General features: G+C 46.0%; 1 protein-coding gene across 2 annotated transcripts; it reads right to left on the reverse strand.

The window, feature by feature from the left end:
- Positions 1-305: 305 nt before the first annotated feature.
- On the reverse strand, positions 306-15,280 carry MTNR1B (melatonin receptor 1B). 2 transcript variants are annotated; one of them, XR_012497792.2, is made up of 3 exons: positions 14,993-15,280; positions 2,879-4,215; positions 306-1,203 (listed from the first exon to the last, which is right to left on the reverse strand). XR_012497792.2 is itself a non-coding variant. In XM_019737511.3 (2 exons), exons 1-2 carry the CDS (start codon positions 15,210-15,212, stop codon positions 3,359-3,361), a joined length of 1,077 nt encoding a protein of 358 aa, XP_019593070.3. In that variant the 5' UTR covers positions 15,213-15,280; the 3' UTR covers positions 1,230-3,358. The 2 variants fall into 2 exon arrangements, 1 of the variants encoding a protein (XP_019593070.3); XM_019737511.3 differs by lacking the exon at positions 306-1,203 and having other exon boundaries at positions 1,230-4,215.
- Between the last annotated feature and the right edge of the window lie 10,175 nt (positions 15,281-25,455).

The raw sequence follows: 25,455 nt of genomic DNA on the forward strand, positions 1-25,455 counted from the left end.
GAGACTGCCATCTTTAGAAAAGCCTGCTGTGGCCTTGGCTGGCATCTGGGAACTTAGATTTCGAGAAGGTTCCTACCATTCTGTAACTGATAAGGGTGGCTCACCGAACCTAAACTCTTTGTACAAGTAATGTGGCTTATAATGAATATCAGTTTTCTCTTGGGAGTCTGGAATGTTGGTACGTGCTAAGCAGAGGGTGTTTATGTGACTGATGTTCAGGTAAAAGGCTCAGGCAGGATTCTCTGGTAGATAACATTTCATGCTCATTATCACAACTTGTTGCTGGAATAATTGTTCCCTGTGTGACTCACTAGGAGAGGTCTCTTGGAAATTGGCACCAGTTTTCCTCCAGATTTCCCCCCTACTCCCTTTCAGTTTACCAATTTTACTTTATTTCCTTTTCTCTGCTCTGTCCAGTTTTCTGTTAAGCCCTTCAAATAAACTTTTCATACCTGACATTACATTTTGCATTTCAACATTTCCATTTTTATACATTCCCATAGTTTTGACTTCTACACTAAAATTACCCATCACACACTGTCCATCTTTTCCACTACATCCTCTGACGTATTTTTCACAGTGATTTTTAAGTCCTTATTTTCTGATTCCAACATTTGCCCCATCCCTGTGTCTTCTATCGATGATATTTCTATTGTCCATATGTCACATGTTTTTTCCACTTTGCATGTTTCATAATTTGTTTTTTATTGTACACCAGCCATGTTGTGAAAAGAATAGTCAAAACTAAAGTAGAATACATTTATCCCCAGCAAAGGGCACACCCATTGTGTCAGGCTTCTTGTGTGTGGTGGGGGGAGTCTGCCTCCATCTAATTTGCAGTTACCTGTGTCTAGCCTTTATTGCAGCTTCAGTTAGAGTCTGTTCAACAGTAGCTTCAAACATTCTGAAAGCAGGAACAGGACATTCTCTTGATTAAGCCACCTGCTCTGTGGTACTCTTTTATGGCAGGCCTAACAAACTAATACAGATGGAGAGGAAGTTTGCAAGGTGGTAACTTTGACTGAATTGTCCAGAGTCAAGGAGACAGGATGGATAGGGTTCCCACACTATTGTAGCAAAATAGTCTTTATTCAAAATCATGGCCTGCAGTGTGAGGTCATTCCCTGCCAGTATGAACATGGCCCAATGTCCTGGGATTTCCCCATGCCCCATCATTCTCTCGGCTCCTGGTTCATCCAAAGCCTATGGAAACAAAAACAGGTCCCAGTTAGTGGACTATCAGTGCTGAGCTCTGGCAAACCAAGACACTGAAGGGAGCTTTTGTTCCTTTAATCCATATTGATTGAGTCACTCAGCTCAAAGCGAGGGATGATGGAAACAGGCAGGGGACACCCTGTTGCCTCCAAGTCAGAAGAGAAGGGCAAATTCTTGTAGTTGGCAGAGAGGACAGAAAGCAAGTGTACGCCTGACCCAGTCAGCTCAGGCTCTGCCCAGAGCCAGGAAACCAACCGCAGATCAAGGGAAGAAAGCCTCACGTCTCTGGGGTATCTCTTAGCTTGAGGTCTGAACTGGGAGGTCTCCCGGGGAAGGACTCTTCACATCCCGCAACTGGATACCAACGTGTCAGACGCAACCAGGGTTGGAATACCTACATTCCTAATAGTTGGTCAGGAAACTCCAGGGTCAGTTCAGATTCCCAGGCCCTTCCCCAGATTTCCACAATGGAAGTCTTCTTGGTGGATCCAAGAGCATTTGCATGTGTCACAAGCTCCCGGGTGACAAGGTGACTAAGCACAGCACCTGGTCTAATTCCTAATTACAAGGGAATGGACAGCATCTAGCATAAGGCTGACAGGTCAGCATCTGGGCTCGTTCTTCCAGAAAGCAGCCAGCTGCCTACGGAAACTTTTCTCTCTCTCTGGAGCCCCAGGCACCTTAAGTGCTTGGGATACTCACCCCACTCTAGCTGTGCTTGCCACACATTCTAAGGTGTATGTGTGGGGGTGTGAGCCAAGTGCGGTGCTGCTGTCAGACAGATGTGGTCTCCTCACCTAGCTTTGACCTCAACAGCTCTGTGAACTCAGGAAATCATTTTATTTCTTTGAGTTTCAGTTTCTCACTATCAATGTGGACATTGATATTTTCTCAAGGAGTTTTGTAAGGATTAAATGAGATAATGCCTACCAAGCACTTACCACAGTGCCTGATACAAAGCAAGCACCCAATAAATGTTAGCTGATTTTATCTGTTAACAGACGATGACTTCCCAGAGGGTAGGCAACATGCTTTTTGTTTCTCCTGGAACCTGGACCTGGCACTCAATTAATGTTTGTGACATGAAAGAAGGAGGATAAATCTGTTGGTACTAAGACCTGAGATGACTAAAAATAAAAAGCCCATAAACACACTAGCCGTAAGAAAGGAATTGAGGTGGACCTGCCCTTCTCTCCACTTCCACACATACCTTCGTCTTTCTCTTCCCTCACCTTCCTGTTTTTGTGTGTGATTTCTTCTCTCCTTCAAGGTTATCTTTCATTTTATATGTTTGGAGTAATAATGAAAGCTAATGATTGTGTCAGAGGCATTGTGCTCAGTGCTTCATCTGAATTATCCCAATGAACCCGTACAATATCCCGGGGAGACACCTGCAGGAGCTCCATTTTAAGGTGAGTAATTGAAGAATACAGAGGCTAGGGGACTTCCCCGAGTCACACAACTTGAACTTGGTGGGACCAGGAAAGGAAGCCAGGCAGACTGTGCTGCAGGCGCCTGAGGGGTGTGTGTGTGTGTGTGTGTGTGTGTGTGTGTGTGTGTGCCTGTGTGTATGTATAGGGAAGGTCAGTGGGGGAGAGGGTAGACTGCTTGCCCTCTGCACCCACCCAATCCAACCCCCTGAGGCCCCTGCAGAGCTACCCACCTTCCAGTACCGCAGAGCTTGATCTTTCATCTTTGCTAACAGGAAAATATCCATTCCTGCCACTCCTCAAGGGTAAGAGAGAAAGCAGCAAGGAGGCCAAAGTGGGAGGATGAGAGGGCAGCGCATAGGAAGGAAGGCCTCTTCTGCTCCAGGCCTTTCCTCGTTTTGTCGCTTCTTTGGTCCTTGTGTGTACCAAGCCCCCCCATGCACCACTGAGAGAGTGTCTGCCAGGTCCAGTGCTGTGCTCACTTGGACATGGCCCCCAATACCTGTCAGCATCCCCCAACCAGCCTAAACCAAGTGTGCAGACAGGCTTTCTGTCCACAGGATAAAGTTCTACAAGTCATATGTGGTCATACAAACAGGACGATGTGGACTAGCAAGGTGCCTGATATCACCCTTGGAACAAATTCACTCCTATCATTTCGTGAGTTTGTCACCCAGCTGGGGTGCGTCAGAGCCAGCCTAGAGAGCATCTGCTTAGATGGGGTGCTGGGCATTAAGAACAGGTAGAGCTTGCCCCTGCTTCCCCTCAGCATGGCTGCCCTTGGAAGTGGCCTCAAAGCAGAGCCGTGGGTTCCAGAGGGACAAGACAATCTTCTTGTATTCCCTACGGAAGTTCTGGTTCAGGAGCCCGTAGATGATGGCATTAAGGCAGCTGTTGAAGTAAGCCAAGAAGTAGCTTATCACAAAAAGCCCCTCGGGGACCCGGGGAGCCATTTCTTCTGGGTTGATGGCCACAGCGAGGCCGATGCCGTTCAGTGGAGCCCAGCAGATGGCAAAGATCACAAACACCACGAACATGGTGAGGAAGCCCCGGATGTCACTGGGCCTCAGGCGCAGCGTGCTCTCCGACGTGGCCTTCCGACGGGCCTGGGACACCAGCACCCAGATGCACAGGTAACAGTAGGACACGATGGCCATGGGGAGGAGGCAGTGGATGACCACCATGGCCGCTGTGTACGGGGCGCTGGCCGTCTGGATGAAGGTGCAGGAGAAGATGCGTGGGTCATACTCGAGGGACCCCATGAAGAAGTTGGGCACCAGGGCCAAAACGGTGAGAAGCCAGATGAGGCAGATGTAGACGGGCGTGCGCCAGGGCTGGCAGAGCCGGTGGTAGGCCACGCTGTGGCAGATGCAGCAGTAGCGGTTAACGGCAATGGCGGTGATGTTGAAGACAGAGCCGATGACGCTTAGGCCCAACACCAAGGCGCTGGCCTTGCAGTGCATCTCCCCCAGGGCCCAGCCGTCATGGAAGATGGCCACGAGGATTAGAGGGTAGGGGTAGAAGGCGACCATCAGGTCAGCCAACGCCAGACTCACCAAGAACCAGTTACCTGGAACAGGAAACAGGAAGCGAGAGTCAGCACGAGACTCCACGATTTCTATTCTGTAAAATATGCTAGTGTTTGTTCAGTTACTTAAAAATAACTTGAGTTACTGTTGGTGTTGGGATTGGAAACCAAGTGGCTTGGAGAGACAAAAGTTTAGGGCTCCAACTGCATCTCGGCTACTCACTAACTGTGTGACTGAAGCAAGTTCCTCAGGCTCTCTGAGCCTCATTCCGCTCATTTGTAACATGGGGTTAATGATGCCTCCTTTATACTGTAGCTGTGAGAATTGAATAATGATTCAAAGTGCTTGGGGACACAGTGGGTGCTCACAAATGGTATTCTTTTCATGATAGGCACAGATGCTCTGTGGTTTTGCATCATTTAAACTCAGGCAAGGATTCTGGGGAGAAGAAGCTGAAAATCAGAAATCTGGATTCACCATCACTACTCCCCCTTCATACGCCCACCTGCCCGCATCTCTCTCTGACAGTTTGCTCTTGCATCTTCTCAGCACTGGTTAACAGGCTACTTTCCAAGTGTCTTTAACTCATTTTCCTAAATGTGAGTTGCATTTTGCAGGTGGGATGGAAGAAAGGTTCTGAGCGTGGGAACCATGTGTTCTGGTATTCCCGTTTTCCCTGTCTGGGGCCTAAATGCAGCCACGTTGTCATGTTGGCAGGCACGTGGTGTGGTGGCTCAGAGACCAGTCCTGTTGAGAGGGGAGGGACTGTGGGCGCTTCCCATCTCACAGCTTCCAGGGCCTCCTATCTTGGCCTGCACATGCCCCGGCTTCCTGAACTGCCTCCCTCCTCTGAATAGAATAATCTCCAGCACTGTCAAACTCAGCCAGCCAGGAAGAGCCTCAGGAAACCACAACAACCTTCGATCAGTCTGCTTCAGGGATGTTCTGGGCCAGAGTCCTAAGGAGGAGATAGGACTTAATCCAAAAGAACACAGTCTCTGTTCCTAAAGCGCTTGCATTCTAAAACCAACACCGACTCATGAATAAAGCACCAAGAACTTGAAAGTGTGGGCAACATGAAGTTTAAGGCATGCCATTTGTTTCATTCACAAGGGTACTTTTTGAGCACCTACTGTATGCTCAGAAGACAGTCTCCCACAGCAGAGGCTTCAGGGACCCAGTGGGTGCTGGATATAGTGTTTCAAATATTCTGTCACATGGTAGGTGCAGGCTGCCAGCCTTAGAGTAGCTGGATGCAGAGGGCAGATGGAATGGATTTGCAGGAGGGACTATCCAAAGAGGCAAGGACACTGACACTCCACTGCTTCTGCCACCATGCTTCTGTTCTGCATGTCAGAGTCTGATGTAGCCACCCCAGGAGTCCAGAGGGTTAGGCAGATGAAAGGGTCCAAAAGCACAGTAATCAGAGAGGCTTGGCTGTGATCTACATTGAAGGAGGTTCAAAAAAAAGCGGCTCAGAGCCACCCAGCTGGCAGTTTCCCTGAGTTAGACCTCTGAGCGAAGCAGACTCCAAACTTGACGTTATAACCTCACAAAGTAGAGTAAGGGCTGCCTCCAGCCCTCCCTTGTCCTGACACACATTGTCACCTCAATCTCAAGGGAGATTCCATGGGAAATGGTCCATGTGCCCTTGGGGACCTAGAAGATCCACAGGCAGCCTTCCTGAAGTGCCTATTTTGGCCTTTGGGGTCAACCCACTCAGAACCAACAGGAAAGAAATCTCTTAGCTCCCTGGGAGTTCTCAGGACCTAACTATTTCTGAGTCCAGAGCTAGGTTAGGGCCCAAGAGAGACAGGATATTAACTGAATAGAAAGAGATTCTTTGAAAAATTAGAGTGCAAGATAGTGAGCTTCCCGGTTCTCCAGACGTTCAAGTAGAGGTTGATGGTAAAGCAGACTTTGGGCTCAGCTTGACTGCTAGATCCCTCCCAGTCTACTATTTTAGGGAATCTACCTACTTAATGGGATAAAGGCCCTTTGGGTTCTTTCTGGTTGGTAATGCAAGGCAAGAAACGCACATCTGAGGACTTGCTTGGGATGGGGTTGAGGGGGTGGGGGGAGGTCTCCCACTTCTCCATTTAATTCCCAGCCTTGTTTGCTTTTACCGTTGGTGAATTTCTGTCTCTGACTCCCCTACTCAGATCTCCCTTGGTCCCAAGAGAACGAGGGATTTCCTCTCTCAAAATTCTTGTTTTTAGCTGAATCAGGAGCCCTTGTCACTTCCCAGAATTTTAAGAGTACATTTGACAGTTAGAGGTGGAGCTGGGAGGTGGAGTGATCTAGGGTAATACCTGTTCAGCCACTCTGGCCTCGGAAACTTGGGCAACTTGCTGAACTTCTTTCTCCGTGACTATTCCTTTGTCAGTCCCCTCCTTGCCTTTTGGAGCCCTCCTTCCCCCTCCTCACACACACCTACATGGCTGTTTCTGTGAAGAATATCCACTTCTTTCCAACACAGGAATTTGGTCTCTGCCAGCCCGCTAAGCGGCAAACAAGCTTTTTGGCACAAGAGCTGCTGGGAGCCTGTGCCAGCTCATCCAGCTGTTTCCCCAGGAAAGTGAGTCAAGCTCTGCAGTGTTAATGTGGCTTATCTCCTAATAATGCCCCAGAGGCTGGCAAACAGCTTGCAAATAGTAGGAAGAACACATTCAACACCACGTGGAAAGTGATTCAATTACTCTCCCCTATTACTCCGGTTGTTCTTAAACGGCTGAAATCAACCAGTTCCTGCTGTAGAGTCATCTGTCCGGATGTCGTACTGTCTCCTGGATTTCTTGCCACAACTCCAAATTAGGTGAATAAAATTCTTGTTTTGTTTCCCATCTGTAAGAAGCCAGGTCCTATCTGGATGATAGTTGAGGAAAGATCCAGTTCTCTATCCATTTCTTCCCCAGACAGGTGAGAAATCAAATAGGACACAAGCAGCATGGCTCATCACCCCATGAACAAGATCCTAATGAATATTTATATCACAGTCCTGGTGTGACTTATACCCATCTGCCTCAATCAGGACTGGGCTTATTGGTGGAGATGGACTTCAACAACAGGGTTTTGTTCACTAATATAGAATTCCCTTCCATATTCATATGCAAGCCATCACACACCAACCCTCACAGTCCCCTCCCTTCTCACTTCCTTTCTCCTTCTTTCTGGGAAATCTATTTCTTAATGAGAATCAGGTGATCTGGGAACGAGCTAGCAAGTGTTGAGCTATCTAGTCTTCATCAGCTAGGAGAATTCTGGAAGATAAGCTACCTCCAATCCCTTGCCTCTCTTCCCTGCGCTCACCCTGCATGCCCAGAAGAGGAGTGTGTTGGATTGAAATTGTCCCTAGTCATTGAGCTACAATAGGCAATGGAAAAATAGATAGCCATTGAGTCGTTTACTCAATAAATATTGCTAAGTAAAATTTACTAGGTACTGGCTGGCCTGCCTATGCTGGGTCTGAGGGAAGTGTGGGGGCAGGACAGACACAGTCCCTCCCCTCTCAAAGCTCAAGGTTTCATAGAGGAGACAATTAAATAAAAACAAGATGTGAGGGTGATGATAGAGAAAGCAACTGATGAGCCATCATTTCTAACAGTTAAACTTCCTGTGCCTTTAGTTTTACTTCCATCCTCCACCTGTTCAAACTTATAACACATTTATTGAGTGCCTACCACATTCTAATACAGTAGGGCAGAGTGATGGATGAAAGACATGGCCCCTGCTACTGAGATGTCAACAGTGCTGTTGGGGGAACAGACACAGAAACAGTGGCCCTTCAGCGTGGTGAGAGCTGGGAGGAAGGGCAGCTCACAGGAGATGGTAGGGACAGTGGCCTGGGGCTGGGGGCAGTGGCGGGGGATGGGGCTGCTCAGGCAGGACAATTCATTCACCAAGGGGTCAGACAAAATTATCAAGACCCTTGCAACAGGCTGCTTCCATCCCAGTAGCTGTCTCCCTCAAATAGGATCCTGTATGAGAAAGGGAATAAGAAATAACAATAATCTCCAAATGAATGTGAGATATTTGTATTACTTATTTTCTGAAGATAAGTATTGGAAATTACTGTGAACAGGTCATTTATTAAAAACTTGATTTCCTTATAGCTACTAAAACAATGACTTTTATATTAGCATAAACTCCTAATTCGACTCCCAAATTCTTTGAGGGCAGAGATTGGCTTCCTCCAAGCTCACATTACTCATAAAAATCCTAGAGTGTGTGAATGAATCATATGAGGGCTGAGTTGAAATCTAACTTTGCTTTAATTAAAGAAGAAAAGGATTGCTGAGCAAGCTAATAGTGTAAGCAAAACTATGATGGGGGGTATTTCAACCACTTAAGAGAAGAAAATATATTTAAGAGCATAAGCATTCATTTAAAAAAAAATAACTACACCTATTACAAAACAGTCTGCCATAACCATCAAAAGAGAGCACTTGGAGACTCTTATGGTGGCATTTTATTACCTTTATCTTAATTATACTTAATAATAACAATAAAACAACAATCGGCATAGCATCTTAAAGATTGTAATGTGCATTTACATAAGTTGACTCAATTGTTTCTCACAAGAATTCTTTAAGGTCGATAGTGTAATTTCCATTTTATAGATCAAGAATCTAACACTCGGATTATGTGAATTGCCTATAACCATACAGAGAAAGAGTGGGAAAGAACAAGAACAGCAACAGGAGGAAACCAAGAAAAAAGAAATGTCAAGTGGATTAAGGGCAATGGTGTAGAGTTTCTTGGTCATCCTCAAAAGTGAGAGAGAAAGAACAGAAAAGCGCCCGTTTAACTCGGCAGTTAGGAGGTCAGCAGTGATATTAGCAAGGGCAAATTCTATTGAATGTTGGAGGATCAACTTTTGTACTGTATGTTGCTCTCTCAATCAGCTTTACCTTCAAGGGAAGGTGAGAAATAGAATGGTATTCAGAAAGGGATGTCCTTTGATGGGGGATAGTGTAGGGTTTTTGTTTTGTTTTGTTTTTATTTTTCTTTTCTCTCTCTCTTTCTTTTAAATGAGAGAGACTTATACCTGGGATATAATAAGCACACAGTAATGCTAGCTATTATTTGTGTTTGTTGTTTTTATATTATTAGTAGTTGCATAGAAAGAACAAGAAAGAAGCTCCCAACATTGGACTCGGATGCCTGTGGGATAAGCTGTGAGAAGTAGTGGTGGGCCAGGACGTTGAAGAAGGTTGGAGTTTGTCTCTGGAGTGTAAATCCCCTAAGAACTGGGACTTTACTTCCCAACTGCCGAACTTTTACTCATTTAGCCACAAACACTTAAAATTTTAAGACCTAACAGCAGCATCAGTATCTTCTGAGTTTTGCCATATATCATGCTAAATACAGAATCCAACTTTCTGAAAAGAAGTCACTCAGATATGAAAGTCTTCATATCCCTGGACTGCTGAGAGCTGAATGGGAGGAATTAAAGAGGATTATTTATGAGCTTTCATGAGGATTTGGCTTAAGACGTAATTATGGGATTTGAAATGTGTTCATTTTTGTTTGGTGAAGAGATCATAAGGATTCAGAACCAAAATGTGAGGTTGGAAAGTTCAGGTGACCTCAGGGAGGGACTTCAAGGAAGCCCAGTTTGGTCTTCAGCTGATAAGCACTGCAAACCCCACAAGCTCAAAAGCTCCAAAGCCACCTGTCACCGACTGGCATCTCCATGAGTGGTGGGCAATAAGATTAAGCCTTGAGGAAGTGGGAGCCACCTTACTCAGTAATGCCTGAAGGGCAGGGACTGTGAGTCTATTAAATATTTCCTCCATGCCTCTCAGGAGACTTTGTCCAGGGCCAGCCTATTTATTCATTCATTATTTATCTCCTCAATCAACAAGTGGGAGAAGAAGGGCAAGGAAAGGAGGCCACATGGCGTGTTCTGCTCTAATCGAACTGGGGATCCAAACACCTGCCAGGCTGAACATTCCCACCAAAAGCCTGCAATGCAACCCCCTGTCCCGGAGAAGAGGTGGAGCAGACTCTGTGTCACTGGGCACCTGGAGGACAGAATGGACAGAGACCTGTGCTCAGCAAACAAATCTTCCATGTTCTCCTGGGCAATCCCATTGTCAAACATTTTCTATCCTTCCTCCTCACACATCACCAAGATGTCCTAGAACTGGCCATGGGTCCACTTACTACCAATACCTCTGTGACAGCCTCTTTCACACAGTGGCAGCAAAGACTCCATTGTCAGTTAGCTCCTGGGAAGTTTGGGTCACTGTGCCTGTGGGACAGGAAGAACTGGTGCTGTGTGCTTTCCCCTCTGCTAATGGAGATTATTTCAACGTTACGTACGGACATGTTTCTCTGGCTCTCTTCTGTGGCGGACTGCCTGGGTGGTGCCGGTAATGGCAGGAGGCTCACATTGTACAGACCACTTAAGGGGGCCAACTCCCTAAGGGGTCACCAGGGCACAATTCTAGGGAGCCAAAGCATCGCTGGAGCCTGCTGGCCACACAGCAGCAAGCAGGGAGCAGGCATACCTTTGAGCAGTGGGTGCCGGTCAGCTTTTGGGGACAAGACTCAGGTGTACGTTGGGCGTTTAATGCTAAAAGCAATTCAGTTCCAGGAGAACCATACAGAGTTCACGAGCAGTACTGAGTACTGTGACTGGGGTCTACCCCACCTCCTGAAGCTAAATTAATTTCTTTTGGTCCCACTGCTTTCCTCGTATCTTGTCCATTTTCAATTTGTTTCAAAAGACTTATATTCAGTTTTTATTATGTACCTGACTCTGAACAGAAATGGAATAAAAGTCTCATTGTCCGTGAGTTCATAGTCCCGTGGGGAGAGTGAAACACCAACCACACTACAGTAATGGGAGAGCACAGGAAAGCCCGAGGAGAAAGACAGCAAGTGTTCCTTTCATGGTACTAAGAAACATCACCAACCCCTTAGGGGAGTTGAGGAAGGTGTTTGAAGGCGGGATTCACCAGCAGAAAAGAGTCAGGGACCATCCCAAGATGAAGGAAGTGTATCAGAGAGCATGGACTGAGTGGGAATGGCGGCAGCTCCCTGCTCTGGAGTTGGACATGGGTCTGTAGATGGAGGGCAGGGATGACCCTGTGGCAGTGGTATCATCCACTGGACGAGGGAGAGGGAAAGCTGTCTGGAGACTATGGACGTAGTTTGCTCAAGAGACAACCAGGGTGTAAATTGCAGTAAGAACAGGGAAGGCAGGAAAGAGGGAAATTGAGAAATACTTACTCTAAGGCAAAAATCATGAGGACTTGGGGAGTGAAGGAATGAAGAATGACTCCCAGATATCAGGTGTCTGGGAGATGAAGACAGGAAGGAGATCCAAAAACTAGCATAGGGTAAGCCAAGGGAAGGAAAAGCCTCAGGAAGCAGTGGCCCTCAGTGTCACACACAGGACAAAGGGGCATTTCCGAGGAAGTGAGACCCCAGCAGACTGAGGAGGAACTGGGAAGCAATGAGGTGGTCAGTGGACGTAAACTGTTATATTGAGATATCTGGCTGAGAAGGGAAGGAAGTTAGAAGGAGACATAAAAATCAAGGACAGATTATTTTTTCTTTTAAACACTGGAGACCCCTGCGTGTATGTGCAAATGTGTGTGTGTGTGTGTGTGTGTGTGTGTGTGTGTGTGCATGCACACTAAAGGGAAAGAGGCAGAGGCTGAAAATACAGAAGAGAGAGAAAGAATCTTATGGAGGAAAGTTCCAGAAAAGCAAGGAGAGGAAGAGATTTTATAAATACAGGGATTAATATTAGTGAGGTCTAGTCTGGGGTACGAGTGGCATTGGTGGGCATAAGGCAAAGTCCTCAGATGCCGTCAGAAGAGCCCAAGTGTGACAGGTCCCCCGGAAACACACACAGAGCAGATCTGAAATGCCAACCCAATGGTGCTATACAAGGCTCTGGGAATACAGCAAAGGGTGAATGCACACCTGGCCTTACTTTCTAAGTTGAGTCAGTGCCCCAAATCTGTCTCCCACCTTCCCTCCACCCTGCCCCGTCTGCATTTCTTTAGTGCCATCTCTGAAAAAATTAACGCAATGCATGCAGCAACAAAAGCAGCAGACAAGGTAGTCTCCCCGAGAAAAGGAAAATTACCCTGACCACTTACCTGCCATCAGGAACATCCCACAGAGAAACTGCGTTTGTAACAGTTAAGTAAAGGATTCTGATGCCTGCTAGGAAAGGTGTTATGACCTTAATATGGACTGTGTGTCTTGGTTATTGGAAATATACAAGGTCTGACAATTAAGTTCGCGAACTTGTTGCAATAATGTTGCTGACCTTTTTTGATATGAGAGGGTTATTCACTGTTATGAATTTGCGCCAAATGTACAAACAGTTAACCAACTTTGCTATTTGGAAGTGCTGAAAAGGCTGCATGAAAAAGGCAACCTGAACTTTTTGTCAATTCATGGCTCTTGCATCATCAGCTCACATGGCACTACTGTCTGTGAGGGAGTTTTTAGCCAGTAAACAAATAACTGAATGGGAACACCCTCCCTACTCAGCTTGTCTGGCTCCCAATGACTTATTTCTTTACCCAAAGATAAAGGAAATGTTGAAAGGAAGACACTTTGATGACATTCAGGACATCAAGGGTAATATGATGATAACTCTGATGGCCATTCCAGAAAAAGAGCTCCAAAATTGCTTTGAAGGGTGGACCAGGTGCTGGCGTCAGTGCATAGCTTCCCAAGGGGAGTACTTTAAAGGTGACCATAGTGACATTCAGCAATGAGGTATGTAGTACTTTTTCTAGGATGAGTTCGCGAACTTAATTGTCCTACCTTTGTAAGTGTTCTCATTGTCACTCCTATCTTCTTAATACCAGTGAATTAGGAACCAGATTTAATTGCAGAAAAATCTAAAATAAGTGTTTTTTTAAAATATCCAAACTCTTCAGTAAGAGAAGACCTGATTAATAGTGCAATGGGTGCTAACTATTCAGTTGGGTTTTTTAAGCACCTTTTGAAATCTCACTCTGACAATGTTATTTGTTTTAAATCAACACTGATTTTTCATGACTATCATCAATAAAGCCAATAGTCAAATAAAAACTGGTTAAATTGCATGACTGGAGCAGCCACCAAATGTGTCAGGAATCAATGTCATTTAGATATAGTGCTAAAATTATTTTCTGGTTCTGGGCTGTAGCAGACTCCGCAGGAGGTAGGGATGACAGAACAGAGGATGTGCCAACAATTTAACATGCTTATTACCTGCTCCAGCCATGCTCTCAAATCAGTACGGTTTCTGTGAGCCCTGCTAGGAGTGCAGAAGAGGCCAGCCCTTAGCAGGCTGATGGAGGGAAGAAGATGCTTGTCTGCCTCAGGCAAAAGGATGCAGCATCCACTGTCCTCAGCAACCTCCCCCACAGCAGGCAGCCCAAATTACTGAGCAGGGAGCCACAGCCCACCAGGCTTTCTCTAAACACCCAATTAGTCAGGAGGAGAAGTGTCCAGTGTCAGAGCCTGGAGGGCCCAGCACTGCCTCCTTGGGCAGGTAATGAAAGTTTTGGCTGCTGCAAAAGTATGATATGATTGATAATATTAAATATAGCTTTCTAATCATAACCTGCTCTTTCCTAATATATCCGCTTTTACTCAAAGGGCACAATAATATCTTGGAAATATACCAGATAATACTAGCCACCACTACTGAAATGACTGAGAAAGCTTATTTCATAATGTTGTTTCCCATATTATGGATAGAAGCTCACTTTTTTTTTGGGTTGGGGGGAGGCCTGTTCTTTAGATAAAAATCCTAGAGTCATGGGTCCACACCAAATATATACACATAATATAAATAAATAACCATGTACTTAAAATGGCTATTCTGAATGGTCTAGCTCCTTAGAAAAGCATGTTTAAGCTAGATAATTGACTTTCTGCTGTTATCTTTTCATTTTAATTCCTCTAATTTTAGAGTTGCCCCTAAGGCCCAAACTGGGAAATTATAAATTGACAAATAGGTCACTGAGCTTCTTCCCAAGCAGAAATAGGCAGCATTCTCCAATGACCCCTCAGGGACAGAGTTCAGATTTTGTTCGCTTGCAGACGTGAGTGTAGGAAAATCGAAATGAGAGTGGATTGAAAGGGGGAAACTATTTTCAGGATTGCAGCACTATTTAACCAAATCATTGTTTTAATCTTCCGTTAATCCCACAAATTTCCTGTCTTCAGAAAAAAAACAACACGTTATCTCAAAGCAATTTAGTTCAGTCCAAGCAGAGCCTGCAGATTTCTGCATTTGCACTCTGTTGGTTGGAACTGGGTCTTCAGATGACTTGGAGATAAGTTTCTGACATAAAACCCACCAGAGTGCTTCCATTAATTCACTCATTGTTGCAGCAAATATTTTCTAAGCGCCTACTGCGTGAAGCAGTGCTTGGCAAGGGAGAGTGAGATGTGTTAAAAACCCTGAGATTTCTGTGGCCAGAAAGGGGCCGCCACCTGGACCAGCACAAATTGGAGCTCCATGCATAGTGACGGGTGTCCAACCGTGTGGGTTCCCACAGCTCCCGCGCCCTGCCAAAAAAAATTCGCAAGAAAAACTTTGCTCAATTCATGCTGGCATCGATGTACGGGGTGCGCCCTGTGTAATTGCAGCAGGCGGGCGCCAGATCCGCACGTCGGGGAAAGAGAGCAACTCACCCTAACTTTTGAGTTTAAGACCCAATTTGGAGACTATGTAAAGGGAAAAGAACGGAGCGCCCAGGACTAAAGAGGAACCAGACCGAGGGCTGCGGGGGTCAAAACCAGACGCCAGGGGACCGTCGGAACTCAGCAGCGGACTATTGCGCTCACCTGTGTTCCGCAGCTTGCGGTTCCTGCCCACCGAGAGGATGACCAGCAGGTTGCCCAGGACGTCCACCACGGTGGTGACGATGAGCACGGCGGCCAGCGCGGGTGCCACCCAGGGAGGCCGGGGGCTCCCGGAAGGCCGCGCGCCGCCCTCCCCTGGCAAGCCGGGGCTTTGCGTCCGCCCGCCAGGCTCACAGCAGTTGGAGGAGACGTTCTCCAGCATCGTGGACCTCAGTGCGCCCGCGCTCCAGCTACCGCGCCGCCCCTTCTCCCTGCAAGACTCGCAGTGCCGAGCTGGACGCTCCTGCCACCCCCTTCCTGGCCCAGGCCACGTGGGCTAGTGAGGAGGGAGCTAGAAGAGATAATTAATTAAGCCTGGACAGGGGGCGGAGAAAAATATAGAAACAAAAGGAGGACTTGGGGTGCAGGAATTGCCAAAAGGAGTGGGTACCTTAGCAGCTCGCTCAGGAGGAGCTGCGATAGCGCTGCTGGCGCTGCCACCCACAGGTGTCTGGTCTAGCTCAAGCCTCAGTTTCTGAGCTCACCGCCATGCCTGAGACCCCAGGTTTCCCCCCAGAAAAGCTGTGTCCAGGGACTCCCAGGTTTGTGAACTGGAGAAGGTGCTGGTGGTTGGGACATGCCCTTGTTAGAAGGCCAGAGTTTGAGGCCCCATGAAGCTGTGCAGCTCCAAAGAGAATGCAATCCCCAGAACATGGGGGCAGATCCCAGAGCAAAGCAGGGTAGAAGGCTACACTCTAGGCAGTTGCAAGGAGAAAGGTGAACTTATGCTATTTATTGAGCACTTGCTGTTTATTGGGGGAGACATTGATGATGTCGCTGCCCTTCCCTCTTTATAAAGCCAAGAGAATACTTTGATAGATTTATAAACATCTATTTAAACATGGTAATACTTAAACAGATATACTTGTATTGAGGTTATTTAATATGATTTTTGGAGGGGTGAGAACAAAAGGAAGAGTAAGATGTGATCATAGGAAAGAAGAAACTTCGATGCCCTTTATTTATTATACAGTGTTTGTGCATTCACTCTGATGATAACCAGAGCTCACCTCTTTGGAGGGCTAACTTTATTCCAAGCACTGTCCTGAGCACTTCTCACATCACTAGAATTGCTAAAATCCCAATGGTTGACAATCCTAAATTTGGTGAGGAGGTGAAGCGCCTGAACTCTCATCCATTGCTTTTGTGAGAATGCAACATGGCCCAGTCATTTTAAAGAGCTGTTTGGTAGTTTTTCATGGAGTTAAACAGTTAAACATAAACTATCCACGATCAGAAATGAAATGCAAATGAAATAAATGAAATATAGGTCCAAAAAGAGATTTGTGCAAGAACGCCTACAGCAATCTTGTTTATAGTAGCCCCACACTGGAAACAGCCCAAATGTCCATCAACAGATGAGTGGGTTAAACAAATTGTGGAATATTCATGCAACAGAATACTACTCAGCAATAAACACTACTGATATATACAACAACATGGATTCATCTCAAAATATTATATTGAACAAAAGAAGCCAGATACAAAAGAGTACATACCATACAATTCCATTTATATGAAGTCCCCAAACAGGAAACATTAATTAATATATGGTGACAGAAATCAGAACAATGGTTGCCTGTGGAGGGTGAGGATTGACTGGAATAGAGAGCAAAATAAATTTCTGGGACATTATTTGTATGTGTGTGTTTTTATGTAGATTATACTTTCTCATCCCACTCCCCCAAAACCCACAAACAAATAAAGGAAGAATGCAGTGGAGAGGGAAGGACTTTGATGATGTGATGATGCAGAAGAAGATGATAATTAAAGGAACAAACTCCTTGAGAGGTGAGCTTATCCAGAGCCCAAAGAAGGAATGTGATGGTCAAGAAAGAGGTTTTCTCTCTTACAGCAGAAAGAAAGCAGAAGCCACGTGCGAATTCAGAAGTGTTTCTGGACTGGTGTGAGAAGATGAGGGCGTTCCTCTCTGGCTGCCATATTCTCAGGGAGTTTGAGGTTACCTCATTAGCCAGGATTCAGGGGGAAAGAGTGTGGGAGGTTTGAAGACATACTCGTAAGAAGGTATGAAATGTCATTGCAGAAAATGGGAGCGTTACCTAGGAACGCGTGACAGGTATGTCGGGAGAACAAGTGTCCCTGTGTGGTTTAAGATTGTCGCTTCAAATGAAGCCAGCCAGCTTCGCTGAGTGGTGGTTAATCCGCAACTTGGAGCTGCTCGGGACAGGCACAGAGAAGGCAGGGTGAACTTCAGTCAGGATCAGAGTTTGCCAGCGAGGAGTGAATAACAGAAGGAAGTGAAGGGCATGATGGGAAGATCGACCTGACGATTTACATTAAATGAGGGGTGATGAGAAAACAGAAGGGGGCTGATGGGCCAGGAGAAAGTGGTGGGATGAAGAGGTTGGAGGGATTGAATTCAAAGAATTCCAGTGAGTGAATATGAAAAAATAGATTGTGCTATTTTAGAGAGTGACTAGTTTGAAACAGATTTCTGAGGGGTGCAGATTCGATTGATGTGAGTGCTCTGATGGCAATTATGGGAGTGGGGTGCTGGAAGAAGGTGAGAGGAACGCTTGTTGGAAATGAGACGCTCATGGAACTGAGAAGTCTGGAGGTGGATATTATGGTGTGTGTGATAAAGAGAAAAAAACAAACAAAACTATCAGTCAGGAGGAAAATCCCCAATGAATGAGAAGGAATGACCAACAAGTTGGTAGGAGAGCTACAGGGAGGGGAAGGACAAAGCTAAACGGTGTGAGTGTTCAGGAAGGAGGGACAGCCATGCTTTCCCTGTTCTTACATGCACACATATAGAAAACATAGTGGCACTTCTCTGGATTTGAGCAGCCCTCAGAGCACAGTATAAGTTGCCCCAGTTCAGACACACTAATAACATACTTGGATAACTGAGCATGAAACACAGGAATTTGCCCTATGCTGCCCTGGAATGTGACTAGGCACACCTTGCCTATATCTACAACGGTGTATCTCAAGAACTTTGGGCACTAAGAATTGGGGTACTTTCTGCCTAAGAAGTCAATGCTGTGTCCTCACACAGCTGGCCATGTTGTGCCTTAAGAGGCAGGGGAACAGTGCAGCCACTTTAAGAGACAATTTGGCAGTTTCTTACAAAAGTAAACAAACACACTCTTACCATACAATCCAGTAATTGCACTCCTTGGTATTGTAAAAAAAAAAAAAAAAGGTTGCTGGCAGCAATTTAATGCCAGTAGCAGTCCCCAGTTTGGGGTATGGAAAAAGGAGAACCTTCAGTCGGGTAAACAGTTATCAAAACAGGAAGACACAACCTCTGGAGGAAACCAAAAGTGCTTTCCCCCAACACAAAGGGGAGGCCCACTAATATAGAGAAAGCACCTGCCCTATCCCTGAGTGGTCCTTTTCTACACAAATGAGGACTCCAAATTTGCACAGTTTGATTGGTCCAAATAGTACTGTCTTGATTGGTTGAAATGTTGCATCCTGATTGGTTGTTATGAAGCTGCTTTGATTGGTCACTAAAGATACAAATGAGGATATACCTGCACAGCTCCAAGTGGACAAGACAGGTCTCAGCCCATTGGTTGAAATATGATTCCAGGAACTCCTTTATAAGGTTTGGTTCAGATTATAGGAATGTAACACAGGAGGCTGGGCAACTCAATCTGTGGCTTTTCCCTGACATGAACTGTGCATGAGAGGTCTCTGTAAACATAGCTGCTGAATTTGTGCCCAGTTAACTATGAGGGGTCCTTTTTGGAAGATATATCCCTTCTTGAAGTCCACAGTATTTACTCCAAAGAGTTGGAAGCTTATGTCTACATAAAAACCTATAGATGGATGTTTACCGCAATTTTATTCCAAACTTGGAATAAATTTTATTTTCAAAACTTGGATACAACCAAGATGTCCTTCAGTAGGTGAATCGATAAATGAACTGTGGCATTTATACAATGGACTATTATTCAACACTAAAAATGAATGAGTTATAAAGACATGAAAAGACATGGAGGAAGCTTAAGTGCATATTACTAAGTAAAAGAAGCCAATCTATAAAGGTTACATGCTGTATGATTTCAAATATAATGTGTCTGTGTAGGTTTATTAAATATAACAAATGTATCACTCTGGTAGAGGATGTTGATAGTGGCGGAGACTATACATGTGTAGGGACAGGGGGTGTGTCATGCGGAATGTCATGCGGGGTCTCTGGTCCTGCTCCCTACATAAGAACGCAGGACATGGTGAGGCCAAAAAGGAACACCCACGGAGCCATAAATAGAGGAGTCATACCACTATATTCTCGCTGGTGGCTGGGTTGGAGACACAGGAAGCAGGAGCCACACGATCCACAACCCGCCGTCGGCTTTTCTGCCAACCAACCTCACTTGCTAACTGCAATCCGCTGTGCTAACTGCAATCCACCTCTCTGCAATCCACAGTCCACAATCCGCGCTTGCTAGCTTAGCCACGGCAGCCACATCAGTGGCCAATGGCAACAGCTGATGGCCAACCAGTCACAGCCTACGACCATCCACCACCCGAGCCAGCACCCCTCTACGTGAGGCTGAGAGACAGGAAACCGCCCTCCCGGCTCCGACTCCGCAGGGTGTATAGGAACTCTTTGTACTTTCCATTCAATTTTGCCCTGAACCTAAATCTGCTCTAAAAAATAAAGTCTATTTAAAAGGGGGTGGGTGGCAAGGGAAGAAGGAGGGTTGTTGCCAGGATGGGTGAAAATCCCCCAGGGCTCATATATTCTCAGCCAAAACAGAATCCACCCAATAATCAAGAAGACAAAGTAAAGCAAATCTAGAGAGAAAAGTCATGATGGTGAGGAGGTGGGAGCTATGAGGTGATGGAGAGGGGTGCCCAGATTTAAGAGAAGGTATTACATTCAAGGAACTGAGACTACATCTCAGAAGGAGTAAGCTCAGGGCAGCGAGGCTAGAAACTGGCCTGGAGAAGTGGGCAGGAATCGGTCCAGGTAAGGCTCAAAGCCACCTTGAGGACTCTGGACTTGATCCCAAGTGCAGTGGAAGCTGTTGAGGGATTTGTCAGACAATTGCACCCTGGCCCACTTTTTCAAGATTCCCTTCCAACCGCAGAAAGCAATTCCCGAGTTAACATCCAAGTGTAGAAGAGTGGTGATTGCCTCCAGTGTTCCAGGCTGATGGACTCTTAACTAAGAGGATTCTTTCACAATAGGTGAAACCAATAGTGACTGCAACAGTGAAATGCAACTATATGGGAGGAAAAACTCAAACCCTGTAGAAAGGGAGAGAGACAAAGGAGAGACGCTCAAGATTCCTAGGTGGTTTCTTAAAAAGTAAATCATCTCGAATACCTACAGAGTGTCCTAGGGTTACAAAAATGAGCAGGACTGGTGTTTTTTTTACCCCCAAGTTTAAACTCAAATTAAAATATGCTCACAGAAGTTCGGCTTCTCACATCTCAGCAATAATACCTTTCACTCCGGATAGCACTTGAAACCTTTTCCAAACCACTTTTATGCAGGCCATCTCCTGTCTCTTCTCAACAGCTCTGAGAAGGCTGAGAGGCAGGTACGATTGGTTCAGTTGGAAACGAAGGGAACGGATTCTTGGAAGTAATTTACCAAAGTTGGTGGCTGAAGAGTGGGCAAAATGAGTCTGTTACCCAGCTGCCAAACAGAACTCATTTCTTCTATTGAATGTATGATGACTTTTATTCCCTCAGTATGAAATGTACAAAGAATACAATCAAAATTTTATTTTGGTAATCAGTTTGTTACATGACTGAAACAATCACTTGCCCTATTAATAATAATAACAGTGACAGCTCACATTGAGTGTTTGCTATGTGCTAAACATATGGGACATATGGATTCTTTCATCCAATTCTCACATCTCTGTGATATGGACATGATTACTGTGTATTGTGAAGAAACTGAGATTCAGAGAGAATAAGAAATCTGCCCAAGGTTGCCCAGTTAGTGGGTCTCAGGACTAGAAATGGAAACTAGGCTGATTCCAAACCTGGTGCAGTTTTGCTCCTGTATTGGGGAATATTAAAACCTCTAGACTCTTCTCCACCTCAAGAGAAGGACAGGAACTCTTGCTGATGTTGGACAGGTTAAACCCTGCAAGAAAATGGTTCTATCAGTTTTGAAAAAGAGGGTTTTTATAGATTACTTAGAAGATAAACCACTGCCTAGCATCATAAAGCTGCCCTAATCTTTTCTTGAAGTGAAGAATAGTCTGGAAAGAGGGGTATTATACAACAAAAGAGTAAAAACAAAACCCCCACTTTGGGACAGGGTTCTTTATGTTTCCCAGCACATGCCCATGGCAGAGACTAGCAGAGTGATCGGGGCCAAGCTGAGCCAGGCAGGGTCAGAACAGCAAATTCTTTCCACTGCTGGTTGCATGATCTTTGTCTTTTCTGACTTTTTCTTTCCCTTAGGGGTAAACATCAGAGTTCAGAGTTTCTGTCCTGGTTATTTCAGATTTGAATGTCAGCTAAGACCTCAGTGTTGAGGCAGAAGGGGCTGACCCTTCCCTCAGAATCCACTGAACACCAGGTCAGTGTATCTCTATGATCACACACTGTCCAGAATTGATGATTTGAGCAAAAAAAAAAAAAAAAAATTCTATAATTAGATGGGTTTAATTTTTGCTTTATTGGAAGTGTTTTGTTTATAGTTTTCAACTTGCCAGGGCAGGATACTTTCCTAGTAAAGATAAATTATCAGCCAAAAATCAAAACCCGAACGAGTCAAGTGAAAGGGCTACACCAATTTTGTGATGGTTTTGACTCCTACAGAGGAACATTTATTTTAAAATCTTAATGTTTGTTTTTAAAACCTGGGGATAAGAAGAACAAGTTACAGGCAAATCAGCCAAAGGACAAGCTACGAGGGAAGCAAGGCCTTAGAAGGAACAGTAAGGTCCAGGAGCCAATGTGGACTCTGTCTGCGGGGACAGAGGTGCTGACATATTGTCCTGGAGCCTCAGCTGGATGGGATGTGTAACCATCCTCTTATCTCTCAGAGGCAAGAGGCATGTTTATTATAGGAGAACACCCAGGGACCCTGCAGAGATGCTGTTAGCAAACCAAGCCTCTTCTCCACAGACTGGCTGTTATCAGCCCACAAGGGCCCAGTTCATGATGGTGCACCTTTGCCTCCAAGGCCAGTGAGTGAAACACTCAGCCTGAAGCAGAATTTCAAATATGAATGACTCTTTCTAGGCTCTCCCTGTGGTAGCCTAACTAGAGCTAATTTTTGTTTATAGCCAAGGTAATTGGCCAGGCTCTGGCCTGGCCTACCCCTCAAACTAAGGTGCACAGCCAAGCTGAAATCTTCTTTATGATAGAGATCTGAGTCTGCTCCTGTGCTTAGAGAAGCAGTCCTTGGTAATGCCCTGGGGGGAATGTCTGTATCTTTGGCCCCAAAGCCACCTATTCCAGACAAGCCTCATGCATCATTGAAGAAGACCTGGATTAAACATGGAAAAGCAGCTTGTTTGTAAGGGCCTATCAACACCTGTGCTACCAGGCTGATGGCAGAGCACTGACACCTGCCTGGGACTCAGATCCCTTTGAGCTGTCATTTGGGGAATGGACATTTTGATCTGGAGAATGGTCTATCTTAAGAAGAGACTGGATTCCTCATCCAGTGCTTGGGGACATCATGGGAGTGGACAAGCGCACGGCAGAAGTTTCTGAGAATTCTTTGTCCACTGTTTCACCCAGCACACACCTGTCACCACTGTGGGTCCCCGCCTCCATTCTTGTACACAGGATTGTTCTGGCACCCAGGACTTACTTTCATCCTTAGGAAAAAGCAAGATAAAGTTTGTCCTCTTGTGGGGCTATATCAACAGACCTCTCATTGTCACTTTCTATACGTTTTCTTTCTCCTTCTGTACCTACATTCCCTGGCCAGGGCAACATCTAATCATAATTGTTGTTTATTAAGCATATTTAAAGAATGTGTTACTACTTTCTATGTATTACCTGGCAACAACTCTTTATAATAGACAAATTCATTATTCATATTTTACAGATGAAGAAACTGAGGCCCAACGACATTCAGTAACTTTCCCAAGGCTGCAGAGCTAAAAACTGGCAGGCCCAGGTTTGTCTGACTCCAAAGCCTCTCGACCATGACTGTCTCCCTGGTTTAACAATCTCTCTGAAATAATACATAGTGTGGTAGTTAACCCCAGAGCCAGACTACTAGCGGTGTGACTCTGGACAAGCTACTGCTTAACCTCTCTCTGTTTTAGTTTCCTCATGTGTAAAGTAGGCATAATAATGTGTATGTCACAAAGACATTGTGAGGATCAAATGAAGTGATAGAAATCCTGCCTCAGAATGCTAAGTAAATGTTAGCTATTATTCGTACATGTTCAAGGGCTGTCCCATCTGAACCTCGTTTAATCTTCATATATAGAGCCAGGAATATTTTCACTTTACATCGCAGTCCGGGAGGTTAGGTTGGCCTACTCAGGACTTGACAACCAGTGAGGATGCCGGTGCCAGAACCACACTTCTGGAACCCTCCACTCCACCTCTCCTCTCTCACCCCTGAGAGCACACTGAGATAGGTGGCCCCCGCTGGGTTCAAAAACGTCTTCTCAGGATCCAACCGTGTGAGTTTGTAGTGTGCTGGCTCACAAAGACAACTGACTCCATAGAACTGGGTAGTTCCTGCATTGAATGTCTGGACCCACATTCTACAGGCACAAAAGAGGAGAAACAATGACGTTACAAATGCCCAACGCATGTGTAAAAATGTTCCTAAAATCCAAACCTTGGAGCTACTATGTGTGAGAGTCTGATATGTAAGGACGTGACACTGAGGGTCTTACCTGCAGTCCCCTGACACACTGAGGGTCAAGGAACAAGCTTGCAGCCTTGACCAGATGTAAAGCTAAACTATAGCTGTTGGCGACACAGGCCCCCTTCTAACATGAAAAGGAGGTATGTTTTCATAATAAAGTCTCTGGTCACCACCCCCACAGGCACAATGTCACCTCCCCCTGCCTTTTGCCCTCACCTCTCCCCTTCTCAATGAGCCTTCTCTTCATTCTATAATAGCCACTCCTAGGACCTAGGTTTTTCATAACATTCCTTTATGGTCACATACCTCATGCTGTTGTCAGACCCTGGGTGCCTCCCATTCTTGGCTGGTAAAATGCAGTCAGCACACCTTCATCACCTTTAGTCATTGCCACTCACTGCCACACAATCCGAGGTAACCCAGCCCGGCTGTCTTGTTCTCACCACCAAGCAAACACAAATATGACTACAAACACATGGGAGAGCATTGTAGATTTTGTCATGTCCTGGGTATACAGGGCAAGGGATTATGTACATGCTACATGGCAAAATATATTAAGGTCCCTTTAAGGTGCTCCCGCTTTTTCTTTTTTTTCCCTTCCTTTCTTCTGCCTCCTCCTCTTCCTCCCCCCTCCTCCTCTGGCTCAAGCTGTTGTTTCTCAGTCTAGTTGTGTAGGACACAGCAATCTGGCCCATGCTAGTATTCAAGGCCCCCCTCCCCCTCCCCCTTTCCCCTGTCCCCCTCCCCCTTCCCTTTCACCCTCCCCCTTCCCCTCCTCCCCTTACCCCTCCCCCTCCTCCCCTTACCCCTCCCCCTCCTCCCCTTACCCCCTCCACCTCCTCCCCTTCCCCTTCCTTCCTCACCCCCCTCCCGTCCCCTCCCCTCCCCCTCCCCCTCCCCCTCCCTTCCTCCCTTCCTCCTGCCCCCTCCTCCCCTTTCCCCTCTCCTCCCCTGCCCTTCCCCCCTCCCCTTCCCCCTCCCCCCTTCCCCCTCCTGCCCTCCCCCCTCCCTCCTCCTCCCTCTGGGTCACAGTGGCACACAGCAGACCACACCAACCTCCAGCTGCTCACAGCAGCCCAGCTCCAGGGAGAGCTGTTTTTCACAATCTTAGCTGTGGAGGGTGCAGCTCATTGGCCCATGTGGGAATCAAACCGGCAATCTTGGCATTAAGAGCACAGCACTCCAACCACCTGAGCCACCGGGCTGGCCCATGAGTCCATTCTTGAGCAGAGAAATGTAGCGGTCTGCTAACTCCCTTATCTGTCACTCATCATCAGCAGAACGTGCCCAGTACTTCTTTTCTTGCCCAGTCTCCGTATTCAACTGGAGGAAGGTGTCATGCAGGGTGTTATGCAGGGTCTCATCTCCCACTCCCCGCATAAGGATGCAGGATATGGTGAGGCCCAAAAGGAACACCCACGGAGCCATACACCTTTCCACATAAGGCCGAGAGCCTGGAAACTGCACTCCTGGCTCTGTCTCCACAGAAGGGAATTCACCCTTCTCAGAAATTAGTAGGAAACATATGGAAAACTTATCACTGATTTTTTTTTCCTACCACAAAAATTTTGTTTTACAATGGGAAAGAGAGGGTGAAGTTGAACATATATTACATACC

Source organism: Rhinolophus sinicus, chromosome 14 (genome assembly GCF_057876585.1).
Source record: "Rhinolophus sinicus isolate RSI-liver-muscle chromosome 14, RSI-T2T, whole genome shotgun sequence".
Taxonomy (NCBI): Eukaryota; Metazoa; Chordata; class Mammalia; order Chiroptera; family Rhinolophidae; genus Rhinolophus; species Rhinolophus sinicus.

Coding starts and splice junctions, on each gene's coding strand:
- MTNR1B (XM_019737511.3), bottom strand. CDS start 15,212: ATGCTGGAGAACGTCTCCTCCAACTGCTGTGAGCCTGGCGGGCGGACG. Junction 4,216..14,992: donor CCGCAAGCTGCGGAACACAG/GTGAGCGCAATA, acceptor TTCCTGTTCCAG/GTAACTGGTTCTTGGTGAGT.